Source organism: Osmerus mordax, chromosome 7 (genome assembly GCF_038355195.1).
Source record: "Osmerus mordax isolate fOsmMor3 chromosome 7, fOsmMor3.pri, whole genome shotgun sequence".
NCBI classification, from domain to species: Eukaryota; Metazoa; Chordata; class Actinopteri; order Osmeriformes; family Osmeridae; genus Osmerus; species Osmerus mordax.
In genome coordinates this window covers 10246944-10261525 of record NC_090056.1, presented here as the reverse complement: position 1 = coordinate 10261525, position 14582 = coordinate 10246944, and the positions used below count along the sequence as shown (strand labels likewise).

The 14582-nt window shown below is 45.6% G+C and overlaps 1 protein-coding gene across 4 annotated transcripts in view; it reads left to right on the top strand.

Annotated features, from left to right (window-relative positions):
• tmcc1a (transmembrane and coiled-coil domain family 1a) overlaps positions 1 to 14582 on the top strand; it is a 33804-nt gene that overhangs the window by 16502 nt on the left and 2720 nt on the right. For 3 of the 4 annotated variants that reach the window (XM_067240046.1, XM_067240047.1, XM_067240049.1), the window contains 3 exons: positions 11466 to 11723; positions 11963 to 12654; positions 14342 to 14477. In XM_067240046.1, the coding sequence (XP_067096147.1) occupies positions 11466 to 11723; positions 11963 to 12654; positions 14342 to 14477 (1086 nt within the window). Of the gene's footprint in view, positions 1 to 10095; positions 10240 to 11465; positions 11724 to 11962; positions 12655 to 14341; positions 14478 to 14582 lie in introns of those variants that run through there. The other variant, XM_067240048.1, reaches the window with a different exon arrangement.

Genomic DNA, 14582 nt, shown 5'->3' with positions numbered 1-14582 from the left:
CTTGCATTTTTATTTGTTAATGTCTGGTAGGGCTCTGTCAGCCGTTGCAGGATTTCCACATTTTTGAGCTGTGAGGATGTTCTGGTCAACCTTGACCCACATGTCTGCTGCCCTAGCACTGCTCACTGGTAAACAGTTTTGACAAGTCAAGTAGACTGTAATAGGTCAAAAGATGGTTGACATATTAAAGGATTTACGTAGATATATCAACTTTTTGGTGTGTGAACGAGGACTAGAAAACATGCCGAGGTGGTGGTCTGCTGATCCCTCAGTCCCTGCCACTCCCTTTGATGGGACGTGTGTGTGCGAGTGTGTGTGTGTTGAATAATGAATAATAGATAAGACTATAGATCGCTGAGCTCTGCTCTGCTCCACTGACCCAGTTAACACACAGGAGAACATGTTTTCCTTCAAAATAAAACCCACCAATGAGCCATGTTTTTACCCTGTGCTCACTCTGTGCCCTCCAATCAGAAAGCCTGATGTGGCCAGCTGTACCTCCAATCAAAGGACAACAGAAACAGCAGGGCTAAAGTCTCTATGAGGTGATGAAGGGGTGTCTGGGGGTCTCTAACTGCGCAGCACAATAACGCCAGTACAGTAGCAGCCCATGTTTCACACTGGTCTCATAGTTAAATACGCTAGTCTCATAATGACTGCTGTCCTCATGGTCACTATCTTTTCTATCATTCTGTTCTTTTGTTATCTCACAGGAATACCTGACCTTGTCTTCACTGGGGTTCAGATTACAGCTCTTCCCTCATTCAATCTTTCCATTTCTTATCACTTATCTCTGATCTATTATCCTACCTTGCCCTCGATTTCCCTTTACTGTTCTTTGGACGTAACGTCCTTATGCAGGGTTAAAGCTACACAGCAGATTAGGGTTGTGTGTGAAATCTGTCACTGAAGGGGTAGTTATGACGGAAGAATGTAATAAAGAGAAGGGATGTTGACAGGAAATAGTGCAGGAAATGGCTTTGTCAGGGCCACAAACCTTGCAACTCATAACAAAGGAATTCTAGAATAGGGTCCTTGGGATGGAGGTCCTGTAGCTGCGGAAGGTTTTTCCCTTCTTTCTCTTTCTTCTTTCTTTCTTTCTTTCTTTCTCTCTCTCTCTCTCTCTCTCTCTCTCTCTCTCTCTCTCTCTCTCTCTCTCTCTCTCTCTCTCTCTCTCTCTCTCTCTCTCTCTCCCTCCCTCTCTCTCTCTCTCTCTCTCTCTCTCTCCCTCTGTCGCTGTCTCTGTCTCTCTCTCAAAAGTGAATAAATGTAAAAGTCTTTAGCCTGTCCAACAATTCTTGTTTGGTTAGTAGAGGTTCTAGCACCACCTAGTGGATTATGATGGTTATGGTTAAGCATTATGAGGAGATACTTTTTTCCCAAAATATTTAAACAGATGTTTATGATTTTATATGTTGTGGGGGTAAAAGCTCAGATATATGTATCCATAAGTTAGAGTGATGTATGTGTTTAATTTACATATTTGTTTTTAGGCGTTCACCATACTTTTTCCCTAGCATGTTAGACCAGATAGTAATCATCACTGCTAAAATGACCATTCAATAGTAATAAGCTGCATTTATGGATGGCTGTGGTGTACACATAATCAGTGTTCTCTATCAGCTTAGTATTAAAAAATACTAACAATTATTCTTCACCCTCAAGTGAACCTGTGGATTCTAGTGAACCAAGACAGCATCTTATTCCCCCCTCAGCCACAGCCTTGAAACAGCCTCAGCCTCTCAGGCCCAGCCTCTCAGCCTCAGCCCAGGGCACCTGTCAGGCCTCATGAAGAGGGGGCTTGGGGGTCAGGATTAGACCGGGAGGGGGGCTATAGAGAACCAGATGGGTGTAAGGGAAGTAGATCAAACAAAGTATAGGGGCAAAAGGCCAAGACTAATTGTCCTGCCATCCCTGTCTTCCTGCCCAGTGAATAGGCTGGCAGGGTGTTTAGGCCAGCACACTTCCCATGGTACACATTGTATTGTACAGAACCAGCTATGAATTGTGGGACAGCGGCCCCTGTCTCTGTGTTGCATAAGCAGGATGGGTCGGGTGTAAACAGAGCCGATCCAGCAAACCCAGGCCAGAACCAGACACATACACAAACACAGAAACAGAAACACACATGCCAAGCAAGGGAACACATGTGAGTACATTGTATGGTGAAGAGTTCACACACACTGGCTTCAGTACCTCAGACATGCAGGGACATGTGTACCGTACATGCCAATGTCCCACACTCAGACTCACACCACAACAATCCCCCCCATTTGACCGTAATCTTTTTCAGGATGTGCGTTTTGGACACCGTGGGAGAAGCTAGTGTTCCCTCTCCATATGTCCCTGTGCGTGGTTAGCTGGGAGGTTACTATGGTGGGTCAGAGCTGGAGGATGGCAGGAGTAGAACTCCTCTCTCCATCTCTCTTGTCTTGGTTTGGCGTGCGTGCTCGATGTGAACACGTGTGTTCTTTCTCCTGCATGGCTGTGTGTTTCCAATTCAAACCATGGCACTCCCAGTCCCTACAGTCACAATGCGATCTATTAATAATCTGCCCTGTTGTTTGTGTACATCTCAACGAGGCCATTGATGAGGGATGATTGGGACTGGGAGGCTTGGATGGGGAGGCAGCAGCATGGGCTGTGCTCTACGGGGACGGTTGTGTTCCAGCTCCTCGCCACCCAAACAAACCCTGCTCTTCTGGGTTTATATCTCCTTTCACAACCTCGCCCCATAAGCCATAGTGAGGTGGAGTGAAGGGGCAAGGATGTGATGCTACCATCTGTCTCTCCTCATCTTCTACTTTCCGACTCTTTATCCCGACCATCATTGTCTGCCAGGTGTTTTTCTTTTTTGTCTTACATTTACATTTACATTTAGTCATTTAGCAGACGCTCTTATCCAGAGCGACTTACAGTAAGTACAGGGACATTCCCCCGAGGCAAGTAGGGTGAAGTGCCTTGCCCAAGGACACAACTTCAGTTGGCATGACCGGGAATTGAACTGGCAACCTTCGGATTACTAGCCCGATTCCCTCACCGCTCAGCCACCTGACTCCCTTGGTGTCTTGGTGGACACCTCCTCCCAACCTTCCTCGGGTGCAGTTTGATGTGTGTCCAAATAGGTCACAGCCCTGGCGGCTGTGTACATCTCCTACAAACCCATAAGGTGTGACGAGAATCAGGCTTATAAAATGAAACGGCTGAAACGAGAATTATGTTTTGCTGGCTGACCTGTTATAAACACAAGTGCATGCACACACATACACAGAATACAGAACCGGAACCTGTATCTATAAATTAACATCCTAGTAATCTCAGACAACCCCATTGGGAGACCGTTGTATTCCAGGGTGCTGTTGGTCAATAGCATACATACTAAGGATACTATAAAGTAACCCTCCACCCCTCAAATACTTCCTCATGGTCGCTAAACAAGCCTGTTTGTGGATTGTTACTAAGGAATGTCTTACGGAGTCACTGAGAAATTCCTGAGTCACTCTAGCTGTGGATAGGTGACCGTGACCTGATTCTGCTACCCTGGGGCATGTGGCGCTGCCTGGGTACAGAACATTTCCTGTGCGCCGCAGAAAGGTAACACTGACAATGGTTCCTGATTCACCCCTATTTGATAGTTTTTAATGCTATTAATGCATCTGAAGAAAAAAAAAACGATTTAATAATCTTTTTTTATGCCACTACGTAGCTGTTTTCACAAGAATGTGTGTGTCCTTGTGTTATACTGTGCACATGATAATACATCTCTTTGACTTGACTTGTGTCCTGGGGCTGGAATGGCGCTGAGCTCATAGAAGCAAAATGTGAGTCTGTGCCAAAAGCACCCAGAAACCTGTTTAACTACATCACTGTCTCTGGCTCGCAGGTGACTGACATCAAATAAGTGAGACAGCCATGTAGTGAGGGTAAGGCCCAGGCCTTTGTCTGATGTAATGTGTGTAATGAGTTTGCATTCCTCCTGATCAGTATTTCAATGTGTGTTGAGGGTGTGTGTAGTCTCACGCGTTCTGCCTGTTTTGAAATGAGCGGAAAGCATATGATGATGAAATGTACTGTACTGACAGGCTGGATAGTGAGGATTTATGGTAGGGGTGGGCAGCTTGACGATAGCCTCTGTCTGTAGTGGAGGGGGAGGTTAGTCATTATCGTCAGTCATTATGTCCATTTTATTTATTACAGAAACATGTATTACAGTATGACATAGCACACAGACTCTCTCACAGTTCCCTCACAATGACTGAGGCCTGCTCTTATGTAAGCCACCTTTCCCCCAAACTAGCCCCTCTCTCTCAGGGTCCTTACACCCCTCCCTCTAAGTCTTTTCTTAAAGCCTGTATTCATTACCCCTCCCCTCTCTCTCCTCTCCCTCCTTTATTCCCTCCCTCAGCTCAGCTCATTTCTGTACAGAAGCTCTTTGGCAACCCATGTCCTGCTTTACCCCCTCTGTGCCCCGCTTCGCTTCTCCTCCTAATTGGTTGTGAGCAGTCAGTATATAAACACACACATACAGACACACACTCCCCATTACAGTTTTAAACCCACACAGTCTTACATACTTTGGAGTTGCAGTCTTGTTGATCATATGACCATATAATCTGAAAAGGGGTTTATGGTTGAGAGAGAGCAGTTGTTCTCTCGTTAAAACGGACTATTCTATGCCTCCCAAGATACAAATGCATGACATGCTTCTTTTTAGATCAGGTTGAGAACTGTGTGGCTGTTATAAATTAACTATCTGTTATGCAGGGCTGGTTGAATAAGACCATGTTTATGTCTATGGGGACGCTTGATGTGTCATGCCTAGGAGCTGTAGATGGTTAGTACAGTGTTACAGTGATTGTCATTGGCTCCCTGGTTTGATTTGATTGGTCAGTCTATGAAGGATGTGATTAGTGACTGGCTGATATATTTACTTCATGGAATCTTATTGGATGAGGCATGTTGTTTGAGGTGATTGGTTTCAGCGTGATGGCTTAAAATCCAGATTGGCTGTGACAATCAAGCTGCCAAAGATAATTGTATTGTAAATTAAGTTTTTACATTATTTCTACAGATAGTTGGCCTCGAAACTACTAGAATAAAAGCTTCCCCTCCCTCCCTCCCCCCCATCCCATCCGGGCACTCACTCCCCCTTTTACCCCCCTCATTCCCTCCCTCCCTCTCTCTCTCTGACAGCTCCTGGTGGGCTCTTTTCTCTTCTCCTCACATCCGTCCTCGGGGTCTCTCTCTCTCTTTCTCGCTGGGTGGATTTTACGCCCCGTGGGCTTTGAGAACAGTTAACCCCGCGTTCCTTTTGTGGTCAGCTCCTGGTTGGGTTAACTCTGTCAGCTCTGTCCTTCCCAGTGTGCGTGGAGTTGACCCAGGACTGCGGATCCTCCCGGGAGAGCAGGGTCTGAGGGAGTCGTGTTTGATGAAGCGTGTGTCCTCCATACGCAGGCTTGCCGTTGACTGGACTTTGCCCCGTACAGTGTGTGAGCACTGAAGCATGGGCTGAGAGGAGCTGCCTGTGTTTGTGGGACTGTACGGCTGGTAGCAGCAGCAGAGCAGTTAGATCCCTGGGTGGATTGTGCTCCTCAGTGCTGAGGAAACTGGCTGGTCACTGAGGATACTCTCTTTGAAGCTATCTCTCTAAGCCCTGAACGTTTTTTTTTTTCATTGGGTCCTTCAGGGCTTTGTTTATTTGGACTGTGGTGGACCCTTTGTTAAGTAGACTTTTTGTTGAATGGACTTTGTGTAAAGCAGACAAGGAGTGTGTCCAGTGTGATGAGTGGGCTGGCTCAGAGCCCTCCTCCCTGACAGACAAGCCTCTCCTGAGGCTGAGAGAGGCCCACATATGAGCCCCCCATCATGGAGGTCATCTTACACCTGGTAACTGCTGACTCCTCTCCACCTCCCACCCCCACCACCGTGAGTCTCCACCTGGATGTACACAGTATGTGTGTGTGTATGTTTGTGTGTGGGGAGGACTATTGTCTCACAGAAGTGGTGTTATGTGCAGAGGTATTTTGATATGTACGATTACTTTATTGTTTGTCATTGTATACATGCATTGTGTACTGTATGCATCTCCTCTACAAGTCTCCTCTATGAGTCTGTTATCTCTAAGTGTTTATCTGTCAGATAGTATGTATGTGTGGATGAGGATGGTTTGGGCCAGATAATTAAATAGTTATTTTGCCACCATAGAAAGGATTCTATAACCTTGAAAGCTGTGAATTGAGGTGGAAGACCAATGTAGGATTGAGAGGCTTGGAAGGACTCGGTTTGATGTCATGGGGACAGAACGCTTTGGTGGTGAAGAGCCTGTGTGTTTATAGGGTCTATAGCTGTTGGTGTAGGTTTTTTTCAAGCTTGGAAGAGGACACAACAGGCTTTTCTCAGACCCCCTGAAATCCTCCACACAACAACAGTTAGATACTGGCGAGCTTGGACAGAGTTTGTCTGTGTGTATGTGCATGATTTTGTACAAGTGTGTGTAAGTCTGTGTGTGTTTGTGTTATGAAGTAAATCAGCTTGTGACAGCGTCACACAGAGTTATGTAATTGTCCATAGCTGTTGAATGGGCTCATTGTTGCCAGATTGGATCCCCTTCAAGACACAAAGAAGCGGGTTTCCATTAAAAACTGCTCTTTTGTCTCAATATCAGAGCTGCTTAATTTGGCAGAGCTGGATGGGAACTATGGCCACAAGGAGAGGACAGAGAAAAGTTGAGGAGAGGAGAGAGATATATGTTTCACCTAAACATTAACAAGACTGAATGTGCATTCCCTCAAAGTGGCATAGCCAGGGGAATGAGGAAATGTTTGGCTGGACAGTGTGATTACACATCTATCATCATGACTCTTATGACAGCCTCTTAGTAATAACAGCCTAACTCAGAGGCCTTGTAGAAGTGCTGACCCTTTTCTGACATTGTTGAGTTTTGATTCTCATACTGTACCAAAACTTTTAGAAATAGGGGACCTCTCACCATTATGTCAGTCTTAACTGTCCTGTGTAGGGGAGTATTTTTACTGTACACACTGAGTTGAACTACAGAAACAAGGGTCATTTTGACTCTGCAAGGTTTACTTACTGACTTAATGGTGTCCATTGGCATAATGTTCATTTCCTACACCATCGTTGACAGGCAGACATGTTAATACTATGAACCAGTAGACTGTGGAGGAGGGAGTCTCTCTGTGAAGAGAGTGGGGTATCCTGTTACAGTTGTCCTGTCTTTCCATGGCTTGGACAGATACCTCTGAGATTACCTCCCACCCCCACTCAACTAAACCTGAACCTCCCAACAGGCGCTGCCTGTTGGTCTGGTCTGGGGGTGGGTCGTGACACCTTTTGATCTAGACAAAGCTGTTGAGCAGGTCTGACTTACCCAAGTTTGATCAGAAGCCTGGGAAAGACCCTTCCAAGACTGCACATACCGACACACAAACTAACATGCACACACACACACACACACATACACACAGTTAGACATGTTGATACAGTATTATATCAAATTGATTCCTCAATCATCTACATCATCTGCTCTTTCATTCTCCCTGCTCTCTTGCATCTGTTGAAGTCTGTTTTGTGGCTCTGAGTTCATGTCCAGTTTAAAGATGTTCAGTTAGAAAATGAACTGTCTGAGGTGTTTGGTCCTCATTATCTACAGCAACATAATATCCAGTCAAAGTCTTACAGTAATCTAAATCTGATCTATAAAGTACATTTCCTTTATGCTTTTGTTAGTTGCAGAGCTAGATGCCATACTGGTACTGATTGGTTTAGCTCAAAGGTACTTGCATTCAAGAGTACACAAAATCTCTTAAAACATTTAATCTGATGTTGTGTGTCTATGTTTATCCAGGGGTATAAGGTTTAGATTCAGCAAGCTTACATTATGTGACTGCCTATGGTTGTTTTAGAGTCAACATAATTAAAGCCTCAAATGGATTTGAGCTAGGGTTTAAAAAGTGTACAGTAACATTGTAAACATTTGTGGTCTGAAACTCTCTCTATATTGTAGTTTGCATGTCACAGTCTTCCGCCACGGTTGGGTATCAGCCCCTGTGAGCAGTTGTGTGTGTTAGAAAGATAGAGGTGAAGAGAGAGGAGGTAACTGTGTGTTTTGCCTTGGTAGGCATCGTTCTTCTCATTAAAAGCTGAGAGCCTGAGAGGTGTTCCTGTGTTCTCTTTTTGAGTTGAGTCCATCTCACGGTGTCACATGCTGTACAGTGGTACAGTGATCCTTCAGAATCACGTTGAGCTCTTGGAATCCTGCTCTCTGTTCTCCGAACCTCCCCTGATCTAATCTCACGTTACATCTTCCCAGAAGTGTTGGAGGAGAGGAGGTGACTCATTCATCAGTTTGGTGGACAGGTATCTGTATCGGCCTGGCCTGCGATTCTACTCCCAATGCTGTGTTTCAAATACCTATTCAGTATTATCCAGGCCCCTGCACTTAAGGACAAGATCGTGATCTGGACTATAGACCTAGAATCAGATTTTTGAACTTCACTCTTCAGATAAATGCCTGGTCTTTGACCCTGACATTTGTGTCTATTACAGCTGATCACTGAATGATTAGCCGCATTCATGCAGCACTGGTTACCCTGGTGATGATGAGTTGTGCTACAGGTTATCTTGTGCTGTCGACTTGATTGTTGAAGTGGATTATTGGTGCAAGCGCAGACTTTCCTTATCAGAAGGAAACCCTCATCAAAGCATTGCGAAGCAGGGCACTGTAGTTCAAAACAATCAGGATTGGCACATTTAATCTTTTTGTGCTTTCCTTTGTTGATGCTTTAACACCATAAGAAGCTATGTGATTATGACACTATATCAGAGGCTACAGGTAGTTATGCCATATTGAGCCTATTCATTTGGTTACCCTTATGTTATCAGATAGTCAGACAGCACTGCTTATGACATCAGAGTGTTGATGTACAGTAGAAGGGTCAATGAGTGGATCTACATGTTCAGGTTCCATTTAACACTGTTAGGCTATCAAACTAAATTGACTGTCCTTACTATAGGCCTAGCCTGCGTAGACTGTAGATATTACCCATGGCCGTCAGACCATACATCATTGCAGGACATAAATGCTAAACAGGTGACCTCACTGTCATATTTTAGGACCACATTTGAGAACAGGTTTTTACTGGATGCCAGCCTACTCGCATTTCCCGCTTGTAATGCTCACGCCATTCGCATTGCTTTCTCTTCTTGTTCACTGATTCATTCCTTTGTCAGCCGTCAACGCGACTTCTCGTCAGAGGGGATTTTTCAATCATTTTACACCTGTTGATTTTTGTCCTTGGTGGTTTAGTCATCAAGCCTGCATAATCATCATTTGTTTTCAGTACATTTCATGGTTTTATTAGCCTATTAGAAATAATTATAATTAATGACTATTCCTGCTTATTGGCTATCAGAATTTAACTATCAACATTATCCCTGCACTGTCGTTTCTAAAATGCAGTGCACACAGTGACATCTTAGGCTAAAGTAGACTTACTTTCAAATCCCTGGCTTTGTGCTTTGTGTGTGCTTGGGTGAGTGTGTGTGATTGTGTTTAGGAGGGTTGGCAGGTTATTGGACTGCTTTATCTTAACCTGCAGGCCCCCCTCTTCGTTGTTGACTGGCACTGGTGGATTTGACCCAAAGTCACACAGTCAGCGTGACCTATAATTGTTTTGCTCTAGAGAGTTCTAGTTTCTCCTCACTCAAGCTCTTATCGCGACTATTGTTTTCACAATGGACAGATAAGGAAACACAGATTTTGATCTTTTTATATAAATAGTCATATCTCTGTGACTTATTACCATAAATAGACTTAAATATCAAGGGCAAATGTTTTGGAGCTATGTGAGTTCACATATGTACAGTTGCGACATTTCTCTGTTATGTTTTTGTGATTCAGTTTTGAGTCCCTTTTGCACTTGCTCGAGGCGTGGTTGCAAACTCAGGCCATGATGTCATTCTTGTCTTGCAGTGGGAGGAGAGTGGGAGGAGAGTGGGAGGAACTAGGGAGGAGAGTCTACCAGAAGCGCATAGGCAGTTTCAGGTGAAAAGCGTCAACTTTCACAAGTCAAGTTTGTTGGGCGAGCGAATGTGATGAAGCCTTGGCGGGACATAGGCTACTTGGATGTCTAAATCTTGGGACCAATGAAAATACAAATTAATCCGCTTTTAGGGAAAATGCATTGGGAACAAGTCCTGCGTTTGAAGAATAGCAAGGTGGGAGATAGTCAGTTAAAATATCAACTTCGAGCTTATTATTTTCATGTTGTTGATAAAAGTCCATTGTATGAGTTAAAGTTGCTTGTCTTTAATTTAGTGTTGTCAAATGTAAATCGCATTTGCGGTGGGAATGTGATTAAACTATTACAGCGGCGCTTGTCATCGATTAGTCATCACTTCCTCGCGCACGAGTGACATTCCTGCAACAGTGCGAACGACTTCAGTTTTATGAATGAATAGCTGGTTACGTTACCGTTATGTGGTTATAGCCGAATATTTCTTTTAATGTTTGTTTAAATGTATTACCAGTCTTGACAGTCTAAACAGTCTTGACAGTCTGTAAACCGTCTAACAGACGGCATGAAAGAATACCCAATGGGATGTACTGGGGCTACTTTACACATCTGACAGAATACAGAAGGAACTTGCATAACTTATAATATTTAATATTTTGATGTATGATCATGTCAGGTCACCTAATTTGTTTTGTCTTTTGGTCTTAGTTTTAAATTTGATTTAAACGTGCCTAATCAATGCTTTAATCTAACCCTAGCTCTACTCAAAAGTTTAGGTAAAACTACATTCCTAAGGCAACTTCTTGGTTTTACTTAGAGTGATAAGGCCAACGATATGGACAAAATAAATCAATGTCTGGTAAAGAAACAGTCATCTGGGCTACACAGGCAGGTTGTTATAATCTGTCCTCACAAATCCAACATGCTGTCAACCATGCCCCACATTGTAGTCGACACACTTTATTAATCAGGTCTGACTTATTATCCCCCTTCATTAATTAACCTGGTGAAGAGGTGTTCCCATGTTAAAAATAACCACTATCTAGGTTAGTGTATGACCAGTTAATGACTAAGTTGGACATTCTGAACATATAAAACAAAAGACATTTACAGACTTCTGTTTCTATGTCCTCTTACTCTTTTCTGAGCCAGGCTGTTTCTTATATTGTGATCATGCATCATACGTCATCGGAGCTGACCGCTAGTGGCTCCCTCACCTAATGCAGGGGTTCTTTCTAGCAGCTAAATGCAGCATGGAGGGGAATCTCCACCCAGACTGATACATCAGCACAATTCCAGAAAAGAGTTTCCTCAATATGAAACTTAGACTCATATCCTCCTTCCCTTCTCTTTACTCTCTCCAACCCTTCTCTCCACACTCTGTTTAACCCCCCCCCCCCCCCACCCCCATATCTAATCCCTTTCTAGATCGACCGGTTGGAGGTGAGTGGGTTGTCTCAGACCCCTCTATCCGTGTCGTGTGGGGCTGACGGCTCATTCTCCGGGGCTGACGATGGCACCCCTGACCCCCAGCGCACCAAGCAGGCCATCGCCCAGCTGCAGCAGAAGATCCTCAAGCTCACGGAGCAGATCAAGATCGAGCAGACTGCCAGGGATGACAACGTGGCCGAGTACCTCAAACTGGCAAACAATGCAGACAAGCAGCAGAGTGCCCGCATTAAACAGGTCAGAGAGCATACTTAACTCCAAATAGACTCCTTAGTCCGTAATTCTCTTAATATCCTTATCTTGACATGTTTCTTCTTGTTAATGAGTTCAGGCTGTAGAAAGAAAGGTTGAACAAAATGGCCTTCCCTACACACTAATAGACTGGCTGTGATGTTCTACATGTTATATTAACACCTAGCCTGCTCTGTCCATCTACTCAGTGCAGAACTGTAACCCGCTGACTTTGAACCTGCCAGGTGTTTGAGAAGAAGAACCAGAAGTCGGCCCAGACCATCCAGCAGCTGCAGAGGAAGCTGGAGCACTACCACCGCAAGCTGCGCGAGGTGGAGCACAACGGCATCCCTCGGCAGCCCAAGGATGTGCTCCGGGACATGCAGCAGGGGCTGAAGGACGTGGGGGCCAAGGTGACGGGCTTCAGTGAGGGGGTGGTGGACAGCGTGAAGGGGGGTCTCTCCAGCTTCTCTCAGGCCACGCACTCGGCCGCCGGGGCGGTGGTGTCCAAACCCCGCGAGATCGCTTCGCTCATCCGCAACAGGTTCGGCAGCGCCGACAACCTCCCCTCCCTCAAGGACTCCCTGGACGACCCTTCGGGGGAGGACGGGGTGACGGGCGGTGGCGGGCGCTCGTTGGGCAGCGCGGGACACCATTTCCAGTCCAGCCCCAAGTACGGCAGCGAGGACGACTGCTCCAGTGCCACGTCAGGCTCAGCAGGGGCCAACAGCACCACGGGAGCCCCGGGGGGACCCCCCAGCTCCAAGGGCAACACCCTGGAGAGGAGCCAGAGCTCAGGCATGGACATGCTGCTGCAGGAGGTGCAGGATCTGAGGGAGGGCCAGACGCGCCTGGAGGAGAGTCTGGATGGCCTGAAGAACCACTACCAGAGGGACTACACTGTCATCATGCAGGCCCTGCAGGAAGAACGCTTCAGGTACTCACAGCTCACCCTGGTCTATAGTGACATGCAGTGGCCTACAAATACATTCAATTCAATTTTGAGAAGGAGCTTCCACTCCATCACATTGTCATGTATGCTGCAACAATCGAACTGCCTTAGACATTGGCCAAGGGGAACTTTGGCCAGGGAAAGGTCCTTGGTGTAAAGGAATCAGGAAGAGCAATTTAGATCCTCCTTCCTGAATGGCGATGGGCCTATATTAGGGCATACCAGGCTCAAAGTGACTCCTGCTCCTGGGTTGAAGAGCACTTTATCAACATAATGATTACAGCACTGTAGTCATTATGTATTTGGTCAGGCATAATTATTAATTTGGCTTTCTTCTATTACTACGACAATAATGAATGACATGCGAGCTGTAGATGGTGTGTAGAAGAACACTAGTTGAGGTGGATAATTCATGAAAGATTTCCTCCATGACAAGAGACAGAATATAAGTTAGTCAGACAGACAGACCTATGTGGAGAACAGGTGCCCATGTGTTGTTCCAGGCCCAGCTTCATGCTTCTGGTTTTACACACAGAGACGTCTTTCCGATGGGTTTGTTTTTGTTGTTGTCTGCACGTGTGTGGTGAAGTGTGTTAGCTTCTCAGCCTGAAAATAAACCACCAGGGTTATCCAGGAATATGTCACAGGCAGTGAGAGAGAAGAGAGAGGGGAGGGGCAGAAATAGAAGAGAGAGAAAGCGGTTTAGTGACGAAGGGGAACATTTTTCTTCCTAAAATGTCAGTCTGGGGCAGGGGACTGTGTTTGTCTAGCAGGCTAAAAATAAAGAGGAGCAGAATGTCCACTGTACCGAGCTTATTCAAGCATGTCAGCTGGGAATGAGCATGGCTTGTCTGTGTTTTAAATGGTTACGCCATTGGTGTAAATCATAAATGAGCGCACCCTTTTTTTTTTTTTACAGTGCTGTCTGAAAGCGTGTTCAGAGTTTCACCCTCATGATCTGTTCAAATTAGGTGATCCGTGTTGTTCTTGTATACACACAAACACACACACACACACACACAGCCACCCATGACACATACACACAATGTGCTTAGGCAGCTGCCTGTATGTAACTGATAGGGGATTCTAGGTATAGGGTTGGGCTGTCATTATTACAGGAAGGGTACCCGGAGTTCTGTGAAGGCCCCACCTTATCCTCTTACTCACCTGTCCTGTCCTACAAGCACCGGAGCTTACAGCCATCTGGTGTGCTATGTGAGTGCGCTGCCACAAGGCAGAAGCTAGACAGAGAGCAGGGTTGGGGAGAGCTAATGAGATCACAATGGTGTGAGTCACTTAATTAAACACTCACACCTGCATGTGCACACTCACTGAAACACACTTTTTTCTCTCTCTTGTTTGGCTGATCCAGTCAGATGTACTTGCCAACACAAATCCATGTCTCGACAGGTCGGCTCAGTCCCCTCCCTCTTCCTGCTGCTGAGCGTCTTTGATTGGCCAGTTCTGTCAGCCGATGATTAAGCATGCTCTAATCAGCTCAGGATAGTCATCAGCACAATCAGGTGTCATTAGGTTGTGCATGTGTGTGCGTGTGTGTGTGTCTGTCTGTCTGCTAGTGTGTGTATCTGTCAGTGTATGTGTGTATAATGTATCAGGCCTCAGACTCACCGTGTGTGTGTATGTATGTGTGTGCGTGTGTGTGTGTGTCCAGGTGTGAGCGTCTGGAGGAGCAGCTGAATGACCTGACAGAGCTTCACCAGAATGAGATCCTCAATCTGAAGCAGGAGCTGGCCAGCATGGAAGAGAAGATAGCCTACCAGTCCTACGAGAGGGCTCGGGACATACAGGTCTGTGAACTCACTTCAGAGCTGATTTAGGGTCTTTCAAATGGGTGTTATATGTATGTGTATGTCTGAGAGAGAGAAAGAGAGAGAGAGAGAGAGACAGAGAGA